Source organism: Triplophysa dalaica, chromosome 16, assembly GCF_015846415.1.
Source record: "Triplophysa dalaica isolate WHDGS20190420 chromosome 16, ASM1584641v1, whole genome shotgun sequence".
Lineage (NCBI taxonomy): Eukaryota > Metazoa > Chordata > Actinopteri > Cypriniformes > Nemacheilidae > Triplophysa > Triplophysa dalaica.
Genome location: NC_079557.1, coordinates 20,069,152 through 20,088,395, shown reverse-complemented (window position 1 = coordinate 20,088,395; position 19,244 = coordinate 20,069,152). Strand labels below are relative to the sequence as shown.

Here is a 19,244-nt window from a genome sequence, read left to right as displayed (position 1 = left end):
TAGTAATATTTAGCAAATCATTAGGTGATGTTGTTTACATCAGGAAAAGAAAAATCAGGATATGTGATTTAAATAGTTCTTAAGTATTTGAGGAATATTCAGACTTTCTATGGAGCACATTTTGTTTGCCATAGGAAGAAACCTTCGTATTGAAATCCTTGCTTGAGACATCAATGTTTTGGGACAAACTGTGTGTATAAAGAGGAATCCATGTTATAAATGATACAGACATGACTGCATAAAACCAGGAAACATGTTAGTTATGACCTACAGACACAATGATTTTATAAAGTTAATTATATTTGCTACATCCCATAATAAATACAAGAATGATTCACACTCACAAATATATTTTTTTTGTTAGTTTTATTTTACATATTCCATTTGCTACATGCCAACAATAAAGTCTAACCCTGATAGCATACATATATCTGTGAGATGTCTATTTGATGTCTGCAAGACGTTTTTAATTTATTTTTGCTTATCTGAAATATGTCTGTAAAATGTTTATGATTTAGAATGTAAAAAAGACGTTTATCAGATGTTTTTACTCAGCAGATGTTTTCCAGATGTCCAGATCTTTAGCAGACATCTTACAGACATAGCTGTGCTATCTGGGCAACCTGTTAACATGATCTTAAAGGCAACACATGATCTGGCAGAAGCATCTAAATGTGTATTAAAATGGCTTTCTGTTTAGCAAGTATTCCATAAATGTATTTATTTCTGTAACTGCCTATACGCAATGTTTTATAACGCATTTAAAATGTCATATTGGTCAGTAAAGAACCCCTTTACAAAAAGAAATAACCCAGCAAACACAAACATTGTCACAACATAGCCAACCTTTTAATCATGTCGTAACGAAGGGTCCTATTTTAACCACCATGGTGATTTGCTATTTACCAACACAATCTCACAGGAATTCGTGAAATTGTCAGGAACCATAATCTATTAATTTATGTTCATCAACATGAATTTCCCCCTTTTTGCGTATCACCCAGCACAACTTTTCATCAAAAGTACTTTAATACACGATATCTTTCATATGTATATATCATAAATATATACATGAATACATAATAACAAATAAATATATATCAACGTAATCTGATGGGAATTCATACCTATTTTAAATTGTGGCACATTCGTGTCAATTCCTATTTCCTACAAATTTATTTGTATGTTTTGTTATGATATGACTTTTCCCCTGCAAATTTTATGTGTAAATTTTATATTTCTTTTATTTTCACCATAAAGAAGCGCTTGAGAGGGATGACTAGAGGTGGCTGTATACGTCAGTGTCCGAAATGACTAATTTTCATTCACTTCTTGCCCAAACAGTGGACTCAAATGCCATTCGCTATACAGGGAATAGGAAAGGAGTGTTTTAGGGAGTGGTATCAGACTATTTTCTGGCCATATAATGTATAAATTTAGTAGTAACAAAAAATATTGATTGTAGACAGATATTTGTTGCCATGGAATCAAAGATTAACGAAAGTGGTCTGAACATCGTCTCACAGTGGTTGAATGTTGCAGAAGAATGTTGCAACAGTCCTCTAGCATCTTAAATTTTGTTGTTGTCACAATGTTGCTGACACATAGAGAGCAACATTGCGGAGGAAAAATATAACAGGGGACCAACGTTGCTACAACGTAAATGTGTTTGCAGGGAATAATGTATCTGTTACATCATAAACTGTAAATGTCATTGCAGACTTACCTCTTTCTTTAAGTAGAAGCATCACCGATTCCTTCTGTCTGGTAGTATTATCCATTATTATAGAAGGTAGGTATACATTTGCTCCAAAGTCTATAAGCAGTTGAATGTATTCCGGCCCAGAGTCATTTCTGAGGCACATCTCCATCACAGTTTTAGGTTGTTTAATTTGGCTAAGCATCTTTTCCTCAGTGCAGTTGTAGTCTGGATTCGCTCCGTGCTGCAGCAACAGTCTGGAACAATCCATGTGGCCATAAACTGCTGAAATGTAGAGTGGTCCTCGGCAGGCTGTGGCATTTGAGGCCCAGTCCGGTATCTTGGGTTTTACATCTACTTCAGCCCCATGAGACAAGAGTTCCCTCAAAATAGCTACATCACCTTCTCTGGCCGCAGTCAGCACAGGGGAGCAGTTGTTATGGGGGCTGCCATTGGGGTCAGCCCCAGCTTTTAATAATGCAGCAACACAGTCTAAGTGTTTAGCACTGACCGCCATAAAAAGTGGAGTCTGGGCTTTGACGTCCAGGCTGTCCACCTCAGCCCCGTTAGCTAAGAGGACCTGGAGACAGTGGAGGTGTCCCTGTGCTGCGGCTGTACGCAGTGGAGTAACAGGGATGCCCCAGCCGCTTCGCTGATTAATGCATCTCTTGTACTGATCCTGAGACAGAAGCTCGGTGAGGCGCTTTACATCATCAGTAAAGGCGGCTTGATTCAGCTGCTGACAGTAGTTGCTATCTTCTTCCTCTTTGGGTTGGAGAAGAGAGAAGATCTTGGAAATGTCCATTAAGCTATTGCTGTTGGACTTATTCAAAACCATTCTTTAATCTCAGCGCTTCACTTGATACAGGGTAAAGACAAAAGGGAGAAATTGAAGTCACTATAATGCAAGTTCTTACACAAAAACAATAATCCAGTGAACTTGTACAAAAAATATTTTTTAATATATTTAAAAAAAAAAGATTTATTTTTGCTTTATTTGTACAGTTAATTGAGAGAAGGGCTAGAAAGCGAACTGGGAGAGAGAGAAGCGGGTGGGTTCAGGAAAGGACCACGAGACTGGGGTCGAACCCCTGTCGCCCGACGCACAACCGTGCCACATGTCAGATAACTGCCCACCGATATAAAATCATTATTTAACAAGAGAGAAGAGTTTATACTGGGTGAGGAAAAGGTCCTGTATGATCAAGAGTTCATCCTAGTATATTAGCAAATCACTGCATGATTAAGAAGTCTTTATGGTCTTGTGGCTTCTTTTAAATAAGGTCAAAGAATACAAAAGAACCTTCTTTAGGGGGAGTAGAAAATCACATTTTCCATAGAATAATGTCATTCATTTAGAAATCACTTGTATAACATCAACTCACTAATTAACTATTATCATGTGACTCCCTGAATGAACGATATCATATTTATAATATGGGACATACTGTATATCTTTTCTATTCCCAGAAAAATCTCTTACCAGTTAACTTTCAAGGCTCTTACTTCTGTAAAAAGTCACAGCTACAAAAAAAATTGAAAATCGCTAAATAAGTCAAATGGAATTTATCCTAAACTGGATATTGTTTAATGTCAGTTATAGTTCACAAACTTAAAAGCACCAGAAAGCAAAAAAGATAAATGAAGAGTTTGGTTCCTAAATGAGATAAAAATTCAAAAATCTTGGTTTTATCATGTTTATTGTGTTAGTTAGCTGTATTTGTGTAGTTTTTATGGCTTAAATCAAAACAAACCAACTGCAGTTTGATTGATATTAATTGGAATGTACAGTAAAAGAACAAACAGAGTTATCTCATTCTGGAACAAAACTCTTCATATTTCAGATATGAAGGTCAGAATTCAGCATTTTGTGTTGAAACAGAATCAGTCTTCTTAAACTACATGGAATGTAGCCCATTGCACTTTCCTTGTCAAAAGAATGCATGTATAACACTCCAGCATGCAGTGATGACTTTAAAAAGGGATTGCATTTTTAAAGTTGATTTTAATCTACAAAACAAATTAGTATAACATCAATGACGGAAGTCGCGTGGTTCACTGAACCAACCACTCACAGAAGGTCTCTCTCATTACTTCAGGTGAGATCTTGCAAGAGTACTTGACCGCTAGGGCCCTGCCGCCATATACTGGTAAACAAGGGAGCAACTCCCTTTCTTAACCTATTTTATCATACACTTCACCTTATATTAACCATTTTATCATACACTTAACACAAATTACATTTACACATTTGGCAGACGCTTTTATCCATTTACATTCACATTTATGCACCTGGCAGATGCTTTTATCCAAAGCAACTTACATTGGATTTTCCTATACATTTATACATAGGTATTCTCAATCCCCTGGGTTCGAACCCATACCGCTGAGCTACAGGAAAGCTTATTAAAATAAGGTAAATTCTTCATTCTTTCAGTGAACAAGGAATTAAATCTTGTAATGGACAATATTATTCTGCCATACCTGCATCCAATTTAGTATTTCCATACAATCCAAACGGATATCTATTACCCATTTCACTATACCTATAATTAAGTATCATTAATGCTAATTAATACAGGTTTCCTGTGTTTTGCTGGTTGTGTTAATAGTACAATATAAGGCTTGAAAAATTCTCAGAATCATACAAAATCCTTCAGACATGTAAGATAAAATTGCTGGTTACTGCATTATTATATTCGTTTTTATTCTTCAAAATAAGATACTCTTAACATGTTCCCATGGATATTCCAAAACGCAATGCCTCCAAAGCGCTCTCAAGCGCCAAAAGATGGCCGTTTCAAGAAGAGCACCAGACATTATTTCAGATGAAAAAAAGCTTTATGTGGACACGTTAATTTATTAAATTATTGTCCTGCATAGAGCCTATTAGTCTCTTATGTATTTATGCTATGTAACAAATTTTTGTAGCTGTATACCAGATATTTGACGATGTCCGATTTAAATGCAACTTTATTTGCATCCCAGAATTAACTAGGTGGACATCAGAAAACAAAATGTTCAGACAGCCGTTAAAATAATGTTTCCATTAATAATTACAGCTGTCTAAAATTTGCATCTTAGAAAATTTTACTATCATATAAACAGTAAAGTCGTCCTTTAAGAATTAAGTTTCCTATGGAATCCACTTTTATTGAAGTTTTTAAACACTGCTTGTAAGAGCATAACTTTAAATAATAGACTAGTCCTTGCATTTAAAAAGGTTTACATCAGTGCTGGGGATTCTGAATATTAGGTTTAATCTAAAGTTATTAGCACAACTTAAAGGTGCTTTGTGTAATTTTTTGATGGATCTATTGACAGAAATGCAATATAATACACATAACTTTGTCTTCATAGGTGTGTCAAGACCTTACCTTACTTATGAAGCGTGATGTTTTATTAGTTATTTATATTAGTTATTTATATCTACATACACTACAGGTCTGCTTTTCATGTTATTCAAATTTCAGTTGAACAGACAGTTGTATTATAGGGAAGGTTGGTACTAAACTTTGCTGGACAGGGGATTGAAGACGCTAGGTGTTATGGTGAAATTATTTTTTATGTTTAAGGATGAAGAGGTCACCGAACAAAAAACCTATATGTGTTTTACTATAAAGGTCATAAGTGTTATTTTATCTTTGAATGCTTACAAAATTCTTAAATTCTGTCATCCCAACTTAAACTGTATAACCTATATAATAATACATATATAATATAGGGTTATAAATATATTTTCATATTTTATTAAGGCAAGTCATCACATGTTTTAATTGTCATTATTTCTTTTTCATTTATTATTGTAATCTATTCATTTTTCCGTTTCCTATTTCTTATTTGATTTGATTTTAAAGTGGGATGTACCAAAAAGGATTCATCTTAAATCTCAATTAAATCAATATGTACTTAATAATTCTATTGCACAAAATATTAAACCTTATTATCATTATTAAAATGAGGGTTAAATCACAACCATCAGTTTAATCTTTTATGAAACTTTCAAATCTTTTGTGCTGCTCCATTACTTTAGATTAACTCATAACTCGGCAGATTGTGAATGAGAATTAAACCCTTGTCTGTAAATCTGTGGTTTAATAGTTACTGGTTTGTGGTAACTAGTAATCGCTTACTGTTCCCAGCTCATGACCATCTTAGTTGGAGGTCAGGCCTTTTATTAATAGATGTTGTGTCTTTTTCTGTGTTACAAGCATGATCAGTTAGTTTGCTAAAACTTTGCAATATGTTGTTTCTGTTAACATTAGTTAACTAGTTAGCATTTATGAATTTTTGTTTGTGTGAATTTAAAACTTTTTAAAATCAGAACCCAAAATTAGATAATGTACAGTTAGCCATCATGAATAAACAATTGTATTTGTTATACTCTATTGTATTTGTAAAAACAAACAATAAAAAAAGAATGACTTGGATCCTGGCTTCCATACAGATCACAATTCAGTCGACATGTATTTAATGCAGACATTAACAGAGACGTGTATATTAAGAAAGTACATCTATTCAGTTAAATAAGACTGTTGCTGTGACTGATTCACAAAATAAGTATCTGGCATGAGTAAAGTAACAATATTACCAGTTATCCATTAACACAAGTTTGTGAGCTTTATACACAATAATACAGGTTGTGCTGATGTTTACAAGCATAAACAAATAATTGTATAATTACAACATACCTTTAAAGCGTATAGTATCCAGAGAGAAACACATGCAAGCTATAACACTGCAGGTCAGTGTGCCACAAACAGACCTGAGCAGCCACAGACTCTAATTATAGGCCACAGATGGATCGTCCAAACTTCCATTCTTGGAGAGTCAGAGGATAAGGTTATAATTAGAAAGGCGATCTGTCACAGACAAAATTAGTTGCATGTGTTGCATTTATCAGTATTTGATCATTAATAGCCATTGAGGGCAATATACTCAATTTTCATTCATTTATTAACTATTTGCAAAGCAACAATGCTGTGCTGAAATTATGAAAATGAAAAAAAAGTTATAATCTTCTACACGTTTACTGTCATTGTGTATAATTTTATTTTAGGCATAATCCGATTTCTTGTTTTTCTGAAGGGTTTAAATGAAGAATTTAAGGAAGTCAACTCAGTAATGTACATGCTTGTGTACTGTGCTGCAGCTGTTGAGGTGTCATCAGCTGCTACAGGCCTGAGAGACAAATGCTTTCTCTTGTTCTCCTGCAGTTAGCGTCTCCTTGAAATGTTTCCAAAGTCCTTTCACAGCAAGAAGAAATTGTAGGTCAACATACACAAAATAACAGGGGTTAATGTACAGAATATACACTACAGTTGAAACATTCAGGGTCATCTGAGTGAATTTTTTCTTGAGTTGACAAATCTTTTAATCCATAAATTTATGCCTAAATGTCCCAAATGAGTTTTGTAGACAAATATAATGGCGTAGACATATTCGTTTGGTAAATTACAATTATTATATTCAAAAGAGCACTGAATAGATTGGAACAAAGAACATCTCAGACTGAGACCTCAACAAGATGCTTGATAAAAGGCAGAGAGTACACTTCAAGCATTACCCAATGAACAGTATAAACAAAGGGTGACTATACAATGAAAGTTGATCAAATATACATAACATAAATAAAGATGTAAACAGAGCCTTTGTCAAAGTGTTTATTTAAACCGAGAGCAAACAGCCCACCATAAATATGAATATCAGAAGCTGTTCACACTGACTTCGCCCAACAGTATGATAGAATAAAGAAAATATAAAAACAACACTATTCAAGCAGCGCCAGCAGTGATATTGAAAGAATGAAAGCTTTGACCCTTTCGCCGAACTCGCTCTTCATTTTCCCATTACATATCAGATTAAAATAGACATTTATTTTCAATACGCAAATGCATTTTGACACCTCTTAAATAATAATAATAAGATTAATCACACAGTGTTATTGCATACTGTTTAATGCACAACAATACTGAAATGCAAATAATATCTGCCACTATCTATGATATTGTAAGCCTCTAACTACTATTTGCACTTAATGGAAATAAATGCAGCATTGTAGAGTTTTAATAAGTAAAAGAATTGAAGATCAACAGAAATTGAATGCAGGACTACAATTTCAGTCAGTGCAATGCTATCGTGTACTGAGGTTGTGGTGAACAGTTAACATAGTGGGAGGATCTGGTTCAGGGATGTCCTCTGCAATAAACAGGGAATGCTTCTCCAGTCCGTACCCCTCCCAATCCATCAGATATTGGAAGAGTCTTCCCCAGCTTCTGGAGTCCAGTAGATCGCAAACTTGCTACGCCTTCTCACTGTCCACCATGATAGATCTGATAGATTATACTATCTTGTTATTCTCCAAAAGGACACTGTATGGTGATGTATTGTTTGTTATGATAGGATAATATTTGGCCGAGATACAACTATTTGAAAAAATGGAATCTGAGGGTGCTAAATAATGGCCTTTAAAGAAAATGGCTTTTAAAGTTGACCATCATGCCATTGCTAAGAAGAAACAGGTTTGTTTTAACACTCTCTGTTGGCTTACTGCTGAAATGACATTGTGGAGATGTTTACTTAATATCCTTATGCTTTTGCCATAAAAGAAAAATCATTAATTTTGACCCATGTAACGGATGGTTGGCTATTGATACAAATATTCCCATGTTCCCATGTGATTTATGACTGGTTTTGTGGTCCAGGGTTACATATGATTACACAGAAAAAACAACTAGCTGAATTTAGTTATTTAATTTATCACAAGTTTTTGCACACAGTTGTATTAGGAAAATTTGACAGCAAATACTAATCTAACAATCTAGTTTTTTTTTTGTAAATTTAATCTGAAATTGTGAGTAAATCTAATTTAATTCCACACAAAACATCACATCATATTTTGGGGTGGTTTTCCAGACAGGGATTATTTTAAACCAGGATTTTGTTAAATAAGGACATTTAAGTAGTTTTTACAAACATGTCTTAAAAACATGAATTGTGTGCATTTTAAAACAAAACAATGACACTGATGTAATGTAACATATTGCAGTTATATTACATAAGCAGTGCAAGGGGTTTCTAGTTTGGACAGTTCTAATATTTATTAAAGTCAAGGACTAGTCTTAAACCCCGTTCTAGAAACTGCCCCATTATCAGTAAATATAACCAGGGCATGACAATAACACCTGCCAAATGTGGGTACATTTCAGCACCCACTTGTCAATTTGGCAGGTTTAATATTCAATTTTAATTGTGGTTTTCTTAAAAGTAAAGCAAAATAATTAACAATGGGCAATGCAACACTACAAAACTACAACTCCCATGACCACTCCCTGCACCCAGTGTTAAGGTCAATGGAATGCATAAAACCGACACAAGTCCCAGTGAATAAGTGAAATGAACGGAAAAGTCCAGTGGTTATAATTCCAGCATGCCGACTAAACGGGTTAATACAGCTTCGCCATAAGATAGTGTGGCTGTGAAGTCATTTGTCCTCATGAAGTCTGCTGAGCTCGAGAGGATGAATGTACTAGGTTCAAAGGCTGCATCATCCGGAGGTCGTATTTGACGTGCGGACACGTACGTCATCGTAGTTTATTTCAGAAAGGCAAACGTTACATTTCAATGTAAGAATGAAACTGCAATGATTACGTCTTGATTTTCAATTTGATCGTGTTTTTAAATGAGATGAGACACCTCAAAGACGTATGAGGTTGACAAACACGACCACCGGAGGATGCAGCTGCTATTGTATGGTTGACACACTTCACAGACAACTAGCAAGGGAAACCTGCGTTTCGACACCGTGTCGAGATCCCGAGGCGTAGATGTTTCTAAAACCCTGCTCAAAATTGCGATTCAAGTCATGTCACGTGACTACAGCTAAATGAAGCATGGGGCGCGCTCTGCCCTCCACTACTAGCAAATACATCCACAGGTTAGTGGGTAAATAAGCAAGAACATCCGTTTGTTAACTGGCAATAAACAGGTCTGAACCATCCATCCATCCATTTTCTACCGCTTATCCGAACTACCTCGGGTCACGGGGAGCCTGCGCCTATCTCAGGAGTCTTTGGGCATCAAGGCAGGATACACCCTGGATGGAGTGAGGTCTGAACCAATGACATGCAAATGACAACTAGAACTGACAACGAGGTAAAGGACAGAGGTGTGTTTATATAGTGTCTGGGTAATGATTATGATAATGAGAAACAGGTTAACACAAAATGGCTGACGGGGTGCAATGCCTGATGTGTTGTGTAGTCCTGTGGGGACAACGCAGGGGCAGATGGAACCTTGACAATGGTGGTACATACCAGCTGTTATATTTGGGTGCATATGAATATGCATATGAAAGGGTTTTCTTTAAATCAAGTATTTTTCCTCTAATCAAGTTATTCAGTGTCAACTTTAATCATATAAAATGCTACGTTAAATTCTCAACAACAAAATTTTGGCCAGTGAAAATGCTGATTGGCTAGTAACTTTGGAAAACCACAAAATAATAATTTTAAGCCCTGAAAATAACAATCTCTTCGTAAGTTTTTGCTCTGACATGCATTTATATTCAAACAAAACAATTTCCAAATATATAGACAACACTTTTAACGTTGACACAATAAAACACAGATACAAATATACTTACATTAAGCTGATTAAGAAAAACAATACACAACAACTGTACAATCAAGAACTGTTAATTAAAGCAAGACAAGGTATTCTAATTAAAACAGATGTTAGTACAGCATGACATAAACTATCGATAGCTTTAAATGTGTTATAGAAGAATATTAAGAACAAAATCTGCATTTGGTTTGTTGAATGTTTGCGAAAATGTATTTAAATCCAACTTTAAATTAGTTTATAATGCAGAATAATTAAACAGTTACTTATTGGACACGGCTGGCAGTTGAAATGAAAGGATGCAAAGCTCTGGTGGAAAGAAATCTGACAGTAAAAGTAAACAATAATGCCATGGATTATCAATGCAGAGCTTCTAAGCACTTGTAAGCACTTCTGACTTACGCGAAGCTGCTCAAGTGCTGAAGGGACGAGAGGAGGTGGGTAGTGATACTGGACTGTGATTTTATTGAGAGCTCTGAAGTCGATGCAGGGCTGTAAGCCTCCGTCTTTTTTTGGCCCCTAAGAAGAAACTCGAAGCAGCAGGAGAAGTTGACAGCCGGATGGAGCCTTTTTGGAGAGCCTCTTTAACATATTCTTCATGGCCTTCTGCTTAGGAATGAAAAGAGAGTAGATTTTACCCCTGGGCACTGGTTCATCAGGGAGGAGGTCGATGGCACAGTCCCCACGGTCGGTAATGTAGAAGCTAGAAGGCTTGTTTGGGGCAGAAGAAGCTGTGAAGGGGGTGTATTTTTCTGGGATTTACACAGAGGGGACTCTCGATGGAGGTAGAGTTCATTGTAAGCAGGGACTGAGTGAAAGACGTTGTGGCAAATTTCAATATTAAATATTCTGATTATATTAAATTGTAATTTCAAATATTGAATATTTATATATCTGAATATTTAATACTGAAATATTTAACAGCAAAATAGTGAAAGTCGTATTTTAAAAAAAGTGAATATTTAACACGGAAATGTTTAAAAATGCAATTTTTGTTTCCATTTGAAAAACTTGCAACTTTAATATGCAACCATGTTGAATTGCAGAACCTTAAAATGCAAGCACTGTTAATATAATGCATTTTTTCAGTTAGTGCTTTTTAGCCCCCATTTTGCTTCACATACATTTGTCGCAATTTTACTTCCATATATATGTTAAAAGGGCACCTAATTAAGCAATGTCAAAAAAAAAATACTGTATTCCATCTGTACAATTCTACCTAATCAATGGGTTAAATAACAATACAAAACATAACATAAGAATACAGTTATCATTATTAAACATTTACACTTCCATTTCCATAATTTGATTATATATTACCTATACTGTGTACATAATTATTATGCAAGTTTTTATTTTGATTGTAAATATAGCTACCTACTCTTATTAGGCATTACTTTTGGATATATATTTGGAATATATCAAACTAATCTACTTTTGTTCACTGTAAAAAAAAGATTTTATTGAATCTTCTGGCTCAACTTACTGGTAAACAGTCTCCGACTGATCTAACTCTACCTGTGTTTGTGTGTTTCATACTTTTAATGTTATTGTATAACCCTTTTATTCCTGTAAACTTTAAAACCAGACTGCCAGAGGGTTAAGGGGGTGGCACACAGGACGTGGAACGTCCCGTCTAGGACAACTCTGTTATTAATGTGGTAGAATTGAGTAACTTACATTTACATTTAGCATACGCTATTATCCAATGCGACTTATAAATGAGGTAAAAAATAGAAGGAATTGGAACAACATAAGCACAACAAAATGCAGTAAAAACTCGTCTCATATAGCCCAGCACAGTATAGAAAGATACGTTTTTGATTTTTTTTGATAGAAAGAGTAGAAAAGAAGTTAGTATCGGTCAGGTGTTGATGGAAGAGGAGCTTTCAGCTGATTCTTAAAGATGGGTACACAATCTGCTGACAAATGTGGAACAGATCATGAGAAGGTACGTGTGAATGTTTTTATCCCTTTTTGGGCTACTTGCATGTAGCATGGTAGGACAGGAAAGGTCTAATTCCTAATGTTGTAGAGGATGAATCTACAGGACTGGGTGGTGCTGGCGACATGATCCATGAATTTTTGCTGATCATCAGTGACCACTCCCAGGTTTCTGGCAGTTCTGGAAGGTGCAATGGTCGATGAGTCCAGTTGAATGAAGTGGTTGTGATGAATCTTTGGGTAAGCCAGGATCACAAGCACTTCTGTTTTTGCAAGGTTCAGCTGCAGGTGATGATGCTTCATCCAGAGCGACATCTCACTCAGGCATGCTGAGATACGCACAGAAACAGTCAGATTGTTAGGCAGGAATGACAAGCGGAGTTTTCTCTCATCCACATAGGAGTGATAGGAAAATAAAAATAAAAACGTGTTGCGTGTGTTTGTCAGGTACATGCTCTATCACGCATGAAACACTGCAGTATTAAAAGTCTTTAGTTGTTTAATCCAAACAGTGCTGCTTTCCTGTCAGTCTCCTTCAGCCTTTTGTGATATACGTTCGGTGGTTAAATGTCTGCAACAGAGCTGTGTGTGAGGAGAAAAAGCGAAACGCTATCGTTCACCACTTTCTCAGATCTTTTGAAGATTATATATACGTGCAAGTAGTTCATTGGAACTCATTGAATTGCAATGTAATTCTCATCTAAAAGCCTGATACCATTCAATTTGAATTCAAACTTCACGCTGGACGCATCGTATCTCTGGAACAGTCTTCCCACTCATCAGAACAGCATAAACAGTTCATACGTTTTAATCAAAGTTAAAAACACATCTTTTTACTTTAATTTATGCTATCTGATGTTTTTGTTATATGTTGTTTTTGTCTCTTGTTGTTTTACATATTGTCAAATTGTATTGTACAGCAGATTGGTCAACCTGAGGTTGTTTTTAATTAGTGCTTTATAAATAAATTTGATATCTATGTTTCGGAACCACCTACTCATGCGAACAGATGTTCTCCGATATGAAGCTGACTAAAACATCCCACAGATCCCGCCTCCAGACAAGCAAAGTCTCTGTATTCAAGGTAGCCATGGCAAAGGACATTAACCCTGAATAGACAAGATCATTTCTGAGAAAATGTTCCTGGTAAGAGTTAAAAGCACTATGTCTAATTTGTTTAGATTTGACATTAAAAGTTCATGAATGTGTAATTTCAAGTTCAAGTTGAAAGTGAAATAAAACAATATCAGACAACTTGTTGATATTTTACTTTATAAATCAGTTTTGCTTGTCAAATACTTTATTTCTTGTTGTGTTTTGAGAAATAAAACCGCATATGTGACAAAAATGTGTTGCATGTGAACAGATGAAATGTGTGACCCTAGACAACAAAACAAGTCTTATGGGTCAATTTTTCGAGATTGAAATGCTTGTTAATCAGAGGCACTCAGGCAGACCATCCATTCACAAAAATAAAGTTTTTATATATTTAAGGTAGGAAATTTACAAAATATCTTCATGGAACAGGACCTTTACTTAATATCCTTATGATTTTTGGCATTAAAGAAATTTTGACCCATTAAATGTATTTTTGTCTTTAACCAAAAAAAATCTTGAGACTGGTTTTGTGATCCAGGGTCATATTTAGCTCTGTAGCTAATTCTGGGGCAGTCATTGGCGGTCCATCTTCCCTGTTAATTTAATAAAAAAAGTTATGAAGTATCTCGAAAAATGAAGTTAAAACTTTGCTATTATAATTACAGTGAGTTTTATGAAGTTAGTAATGCTTTGTTAGTTTGTTTTAGATGTAATGCAATGTGTATACACGATTCAAGGGTCAAAAACACTGTATTTCCACACACACAGTGTATGTTTGTATCTCCTCTTTGCCCCGCCTCTCTGAAACACGTTTCAGGCAGGTCTGGGTGAGCATTCACTTTTAGATAGAATGAACCCACATAGCACAATCCATCCGTCGAACGTCTATTTGACCTCTCCATTTACATCTGCAATACATAGTTTGCTCATCTGCAATACATCTCGGAAACGTCTGAGTATCTGTAATAAGTCTGCTAAAGATCTGGAGATCTGCGATTCGTAAAAACATCCTCTAAACATCTTAGAAAGAGCAGGTTTACATCCATTTTCAATCATAAACATCTTACAGACATTTAGATGTCTATATGACGTCTGACAGCAGACATCTCCAAGACATATTGCAGATGAGCAAACTATGTATTTTAGATGTCTTGCAGATGTAAATGGAGAGGTCAAATAGACGTCCGACAGATGTATGTGTGCTACCAGGGAATCTTTTGTTCAGAGTTGACACTTTAATTTTTGCAATTCACGTGTCTAATACATGCATAGACAACTTAACACACCAAAGACACAGAAAAACACGCACTGGCGCCATTTGACCCCTTATTTGGATTTGAAACCCCTGGGGGAACCCACAGTCTGACACATTTGCTTTTTCATTTAAAGCGTTTTACATGTTATTTGTTTTTTAGGAGCATTTACGATTTAAAATGACCTTTTTTAATTGAGCCATTTTATTTTTCATTTTGCCATTTCATTCTTGGTTTTATTTTAATTTTAACATTTTCATTCTTATTCGAGCGTTTGACTTTTCATTCCAGCATTTTCATTTTCATTTTGTAAGCGAAAAACGCCATAGAAGGATCCATTCTGGCGCTTTGCTGAGGAAATCCTCCGCCGACCCGCGTCACTGTGACGTCAGCGTAAGCTCGTGCTGATACAGACAGCCACGTTTGTGTGAATAGTGAGCGGAGCACTTCGGTTTATATGGTGGTCTCAATCGCGATACATGATTACCACGAGCATTAGAGGGTCACGCGTGTTGTACAAATGCTTGGCGGAATATTGCTGTAGGTTAACCGGATGCCATCTCTATCTCCAGTGTAAATTCCTCTCAAAATGGAGGTTCCTAACGTCAGCAGCGAGGTATGTCTCTCTCCATAAACATATACTGTATGTGACTAGCATAACGTTATCTTTCCCTTACCATGTGTAGTGCTTATGATAAGTCCTTTACCTCACGCATTGTTAGCGTGTTTCTGTGTAAAACACGTCACGCTTGTGCGTTCAGTAAGAGATGATGACACATGGCGATACAGAGTCTGATCTGTCCTCAGTTATTAATGTTTATCAAAACTGCCCTATTGTTGTCAGATGTTAAGAGCAGGTGAATTCTCAAGCATCAAGGGTTAGAGTGACCACCACTCAACAAACCAAATGTGGGGCAGGTTGTGTGGGACACCACTGAAAGGTGGCGTAAAACTGTAATGTAATAACGGAATGCAAACATTTGTATGCATTTTTTCTACCTTTTTGAACCGTAAAAATAATGTATTAAGTCCTTTCCAATTATTATATAATTAATGCATAGATAAAATGTTTTAGGCCTATAACAATTTTAATGGCCATTTCAATTTAAGGTTAACTGTCTCTTTCAATTTTGACCACAGTTATCATACTGAGGTCCTACACTTTGGAGATCTTTTCAAAAAGAAAACCTAAAGGATTAAAGAACAAACACATAATGAAAAAGAGTTTCTCTTTTAAAATATATGATTGTTAAATAATGCATTACATTATTTGCAAAAAGATGTATATATATATATTTTAATATGACAACCTACAGGCAAAACACCGTTTCAAAGCCACACAGTTTACGATGTTTTGGTGACTTTTTATCTGGCAAGTTGAGGATCGGCACCCAATCTACAGTTCACTGACTGACGTCGCAGCCTCTTTATGACTGAAATCACTGCCGTCTTCTTATACATTGGATAAAAGTCAGGCTTTAAAATACTTGCATTTGTATAAGCTCATTGGACACTTGTGTGCACTGGACTGCTGCTTTTGCCACATTGCTGTTTAATAAACAATGTTGCAAACAAGTGTCTCATGTGCGTTTCAGGTTAAAGTGCGTGTTTTTTAATGTGACAGCAAAAAATCCAATAGGCTAAAAATGCGGTACATTTCTCAACATGCAACATGCGGGACAAAGGGTGTAAATGCCGTGAGGTACTACCCAATGCGGGATGGGAGGTCACTAGGGGTGTGATGAGACACATCTCCATGAGACCAGAGACTGAGTTCTCGAAAACGAGACGAGATGACATATTTAGACTTTTTTTAAAGAAATCCTCACTGATGTAATATATAGGGGAAAAAGTATTTAATTCACCTGTCTATATTTGATTCATGTTGTCTATAAATGGCCGGGCAGCACGCACATAGTTTGTGCAGTTATAAGCGTGTTCTGTACAGTAATGAAAACAGGTCGCCCCACATCATCAGCTGATGAACTGCCTGTTTGAGTTTAAATTAAGTTTTCAATAAATTGTCTACTGTGTTTTTTGTCTCTTGCTCCAGTTTTTATTGTTTTGGCATTTTGAAGCAGTACTTACTACCTGGTTTCAATCCACCAGGGAGAAATACGAATACTTGTAATGTTTCCCCCAGTCTTAAGATTTTGTTCAGGAGTGTATATCTCTGAACTTTCACTTTGTAATAAAGGGAAAACTGCATCTCTGTGGTGTTAGTGGACAGCCTCTAATGCTTCTCATCTTGTGTTATTAAGTTTGTTTTAAAGATCCGGTGCTAACCTGTGTTTTCAATCACAGCGTCACAGACTTGAGAGTGAACTTGCTGTAATCTGTCCACTTTTTTGACGGTTTGGTTTTAAATTGTTATTATTAATGAACTCTGTTGCTAATGCCTTGCGGAATGCTGGCGCAGCAGACATTACGCTGTTCCACTGCACATTTCCACACTGCAGTCACCGCTGTCACAGCTCGCGCTCTCGTTTACGAAACTTGCGCAATGTCAGAGGTGATAGGAAATGATCGGGCAAAATATAGCCGATCCCGATCAGGTTAAAAATGCCTTTATCGGCCACCGATCATTGTGATCGGCTCTGGACATCCCTAATTATTATTTTTTGTATAATCATTTTATTAGATAAACTATTTGAAATGGGGATGTTCATATTGACCGTTTAACCGTTAACCGACAGTAAAAATTTGACCGATTTACTACTAGCAGTTAAATGATTGAAAACGTATGTTTATTTTTTAAAGTTAAATAATATAACGTTTTTAATAATAATTTTATATGTTTTTAATAATTATTAAATCATGCATGTTTTTAGTTTTATGTATGGTGGAAAAAAAAAGTGTATACGTCTGTTAACTCACAGAGTGTGCCGATGCGTTAAAATGCCCTTCGAAAAGTTTTCGAGGCAGATTAAAATCCAACTGACATAAAGGAAAAATCGTATCCTTTGAAGTGTTTTCCTTGTTAACTTCTATGTTTTGCGATGTCCTAACAGCTGTGAAAAACAAACAGCGCGTCAATGTCCGATTCGTGACGTAATGACTCATTTGAATTGATTCATTTTGGTTAAACAACTCGTATGTCAAACACTGAACTCACGAGACTCACTGTCTGAACCTATCAAATCAGTCACTCAAGAACACAAGCATGCTTAGACCATTTAACGAGAATGGTTAGTAAGATTTCGTATTTAAAGATTATTTATGACAACGTGTGGTAAAGTACATTTATAATAATTGAGTTTTTATCTAGCTAAGTTAATTTATTTGGTCAAAATAAAGAAGGCCAGAGGCAAAGAGGGCAATAAAAGAGTATTGTAAAGGATTGAAGTGACAGGTTATATTTGTGTCAGATCATTTCATAGCCAAAATATAACTTGAATACAAAACTAAATAATAACAACTCTATAAAATAAAAATACTTTTCTTTGCATTTATTTTGGATTAATTGGGCTCGTAAGTGTTAAAGCGCAAATATAAAGTGGTCTATAGCTGAATATTTACTAAGACAGAGTGACAAATTAACTCATTCGACGCCAGCCTTTTAAAAAAAAAAAGTTGCCAGCCTACGCCAGCGTTTTTTAACATTTTCACCCAAATTTAATGGCTCACAGTAAATTTTCTGTAAAGAATATATGGACAAACAATATGTCAAATTAAAGAACAGAGTCTCAGATATTAAACAAAAGAAACCGTATTCTTCTATCTTCATTTGTTCGTTTTTTATCACTCTGCAGATGTGGGTAGGTTTCTTCAGAAATGCACAATTTTGATTAAACAGCTGAGATAGTTAATGTTTTTTGTCAAAGATTCCGCCCAGATTCCACTCAGAACAATCATTTAAAACCGCTAAAACATTTGCGTTCTAGGTTCTGGAGCTCTGTACTTTTTCCCAGTGGTGTGTAATAGCGCCACCTGCTGTACAACAGTACAAACACTGATTGCCGTAATAACTCGTCTTTGGCGTGGAAGCGTTTTTTTCGACCAACTGAGAAAGTGGGTTGCACCTGTGCGACCAGTGGGAAAAAGAGCCCTGTACACGGAGAGATGCGTCTGACTATAAAACTGCGCAGTTCATGCTGCAAGGAAGGGACACATCTAAAACGGTAATTTTAGAAGGGAAGAAGACGCACTTGATTTATAACTGCACAGCTTGTAAGTGACATCACAGACCAACTAATCGATAATGAAATTCGTTGACAACTTTTTTCCTTATCGATAATTATTGATTTTATCGATTAGTTGTTGCAGCCCTACTTTATTATTGACATAATCATGACTGTATGATCCCCAGTTACATTTTAATATTTATTTGTGGAAAGAACAGTGATACAAGCTAAAGCAGTGGTTCCCAAAGTGGGTGCTGCGACAACTGGCTAAGGGTGCCGCCGAATCTCAGGTTTTTTCCAGTATCATTTAATAATATTTTACATCATATATTTTCAATTTGATCAAAACTCCCACATAGGTGCATGTCCATATGAAAATGAATACGCGAAAAGACTGATATATTTTATACATATGTAAAGTTTAAATAGAATTTTTACCGCACTTGGACGATTCCCAGGAGTGAAACTGTGGGCTTCGCCACTGTACTGATGCGTGCTCATGTG

At 35.8% G+C, this 19,244-nt stretch overlaps 2 protein-coding genes across 5 annotated transcripts in view; one reads left to right on the top strand and one right to left on the bottom strand.

Moving 5' to 3' along the window:
- Positions 1-6,448, bottom strand: asb12b (ankyrin repeat and SOCS box-containing 12b). Of its 2 annotated transcripts, none has more exons than XM_056770095.1 (3): positions 6,391-6,448; positions 1,727-2,557; positions 1-188 (listed from the first exon to the last, which is right to left on the bottom strand). In XM_056770095.1, exons 2-3 carry the CDS (start codon positions 2,535-2,537, stop codon positions 55-57), a joined length of 945 nt encoding a protein of 314 aa, XP_056626073.1. In that variant the 5' UTR covers positions 2,538-2,557; positions 6,391-6,448; the 3' UTR covers positions 1-54. The 2 variants fall into 2 exon arrangements, with proteins under 2 accessions (XP_056626073.1, XP_056626074.1); XM_056770096.1 differs by having other exon boundaries at positions 1,727-2,552.
- An 8,549-nt stretch (positions 6,449-14,997) lies between these two features.
- Positions 14,998-19,244, top strand: part of rps6kal (ribosomal protein S6 kinase a, like) — a 55,442-nt gene continuing 51,195 nt past the window's right edge. For all 3 annotated transcript variants that reach the window (XM_056769179.1, XM_056769180.1, XM_056769177.1), the window contains exon 1: positions 14,998-15,232. In XM_056769179.1, coding sequence (XP_056625157.1) covers positions 15,206-15,232 — 27 coding nt within the window. In that variant the 5' untranslated portion in view covers positions 14,998-15,205. The remainder of the gene's footprint in view (positions 15,233-19,244) is intronic.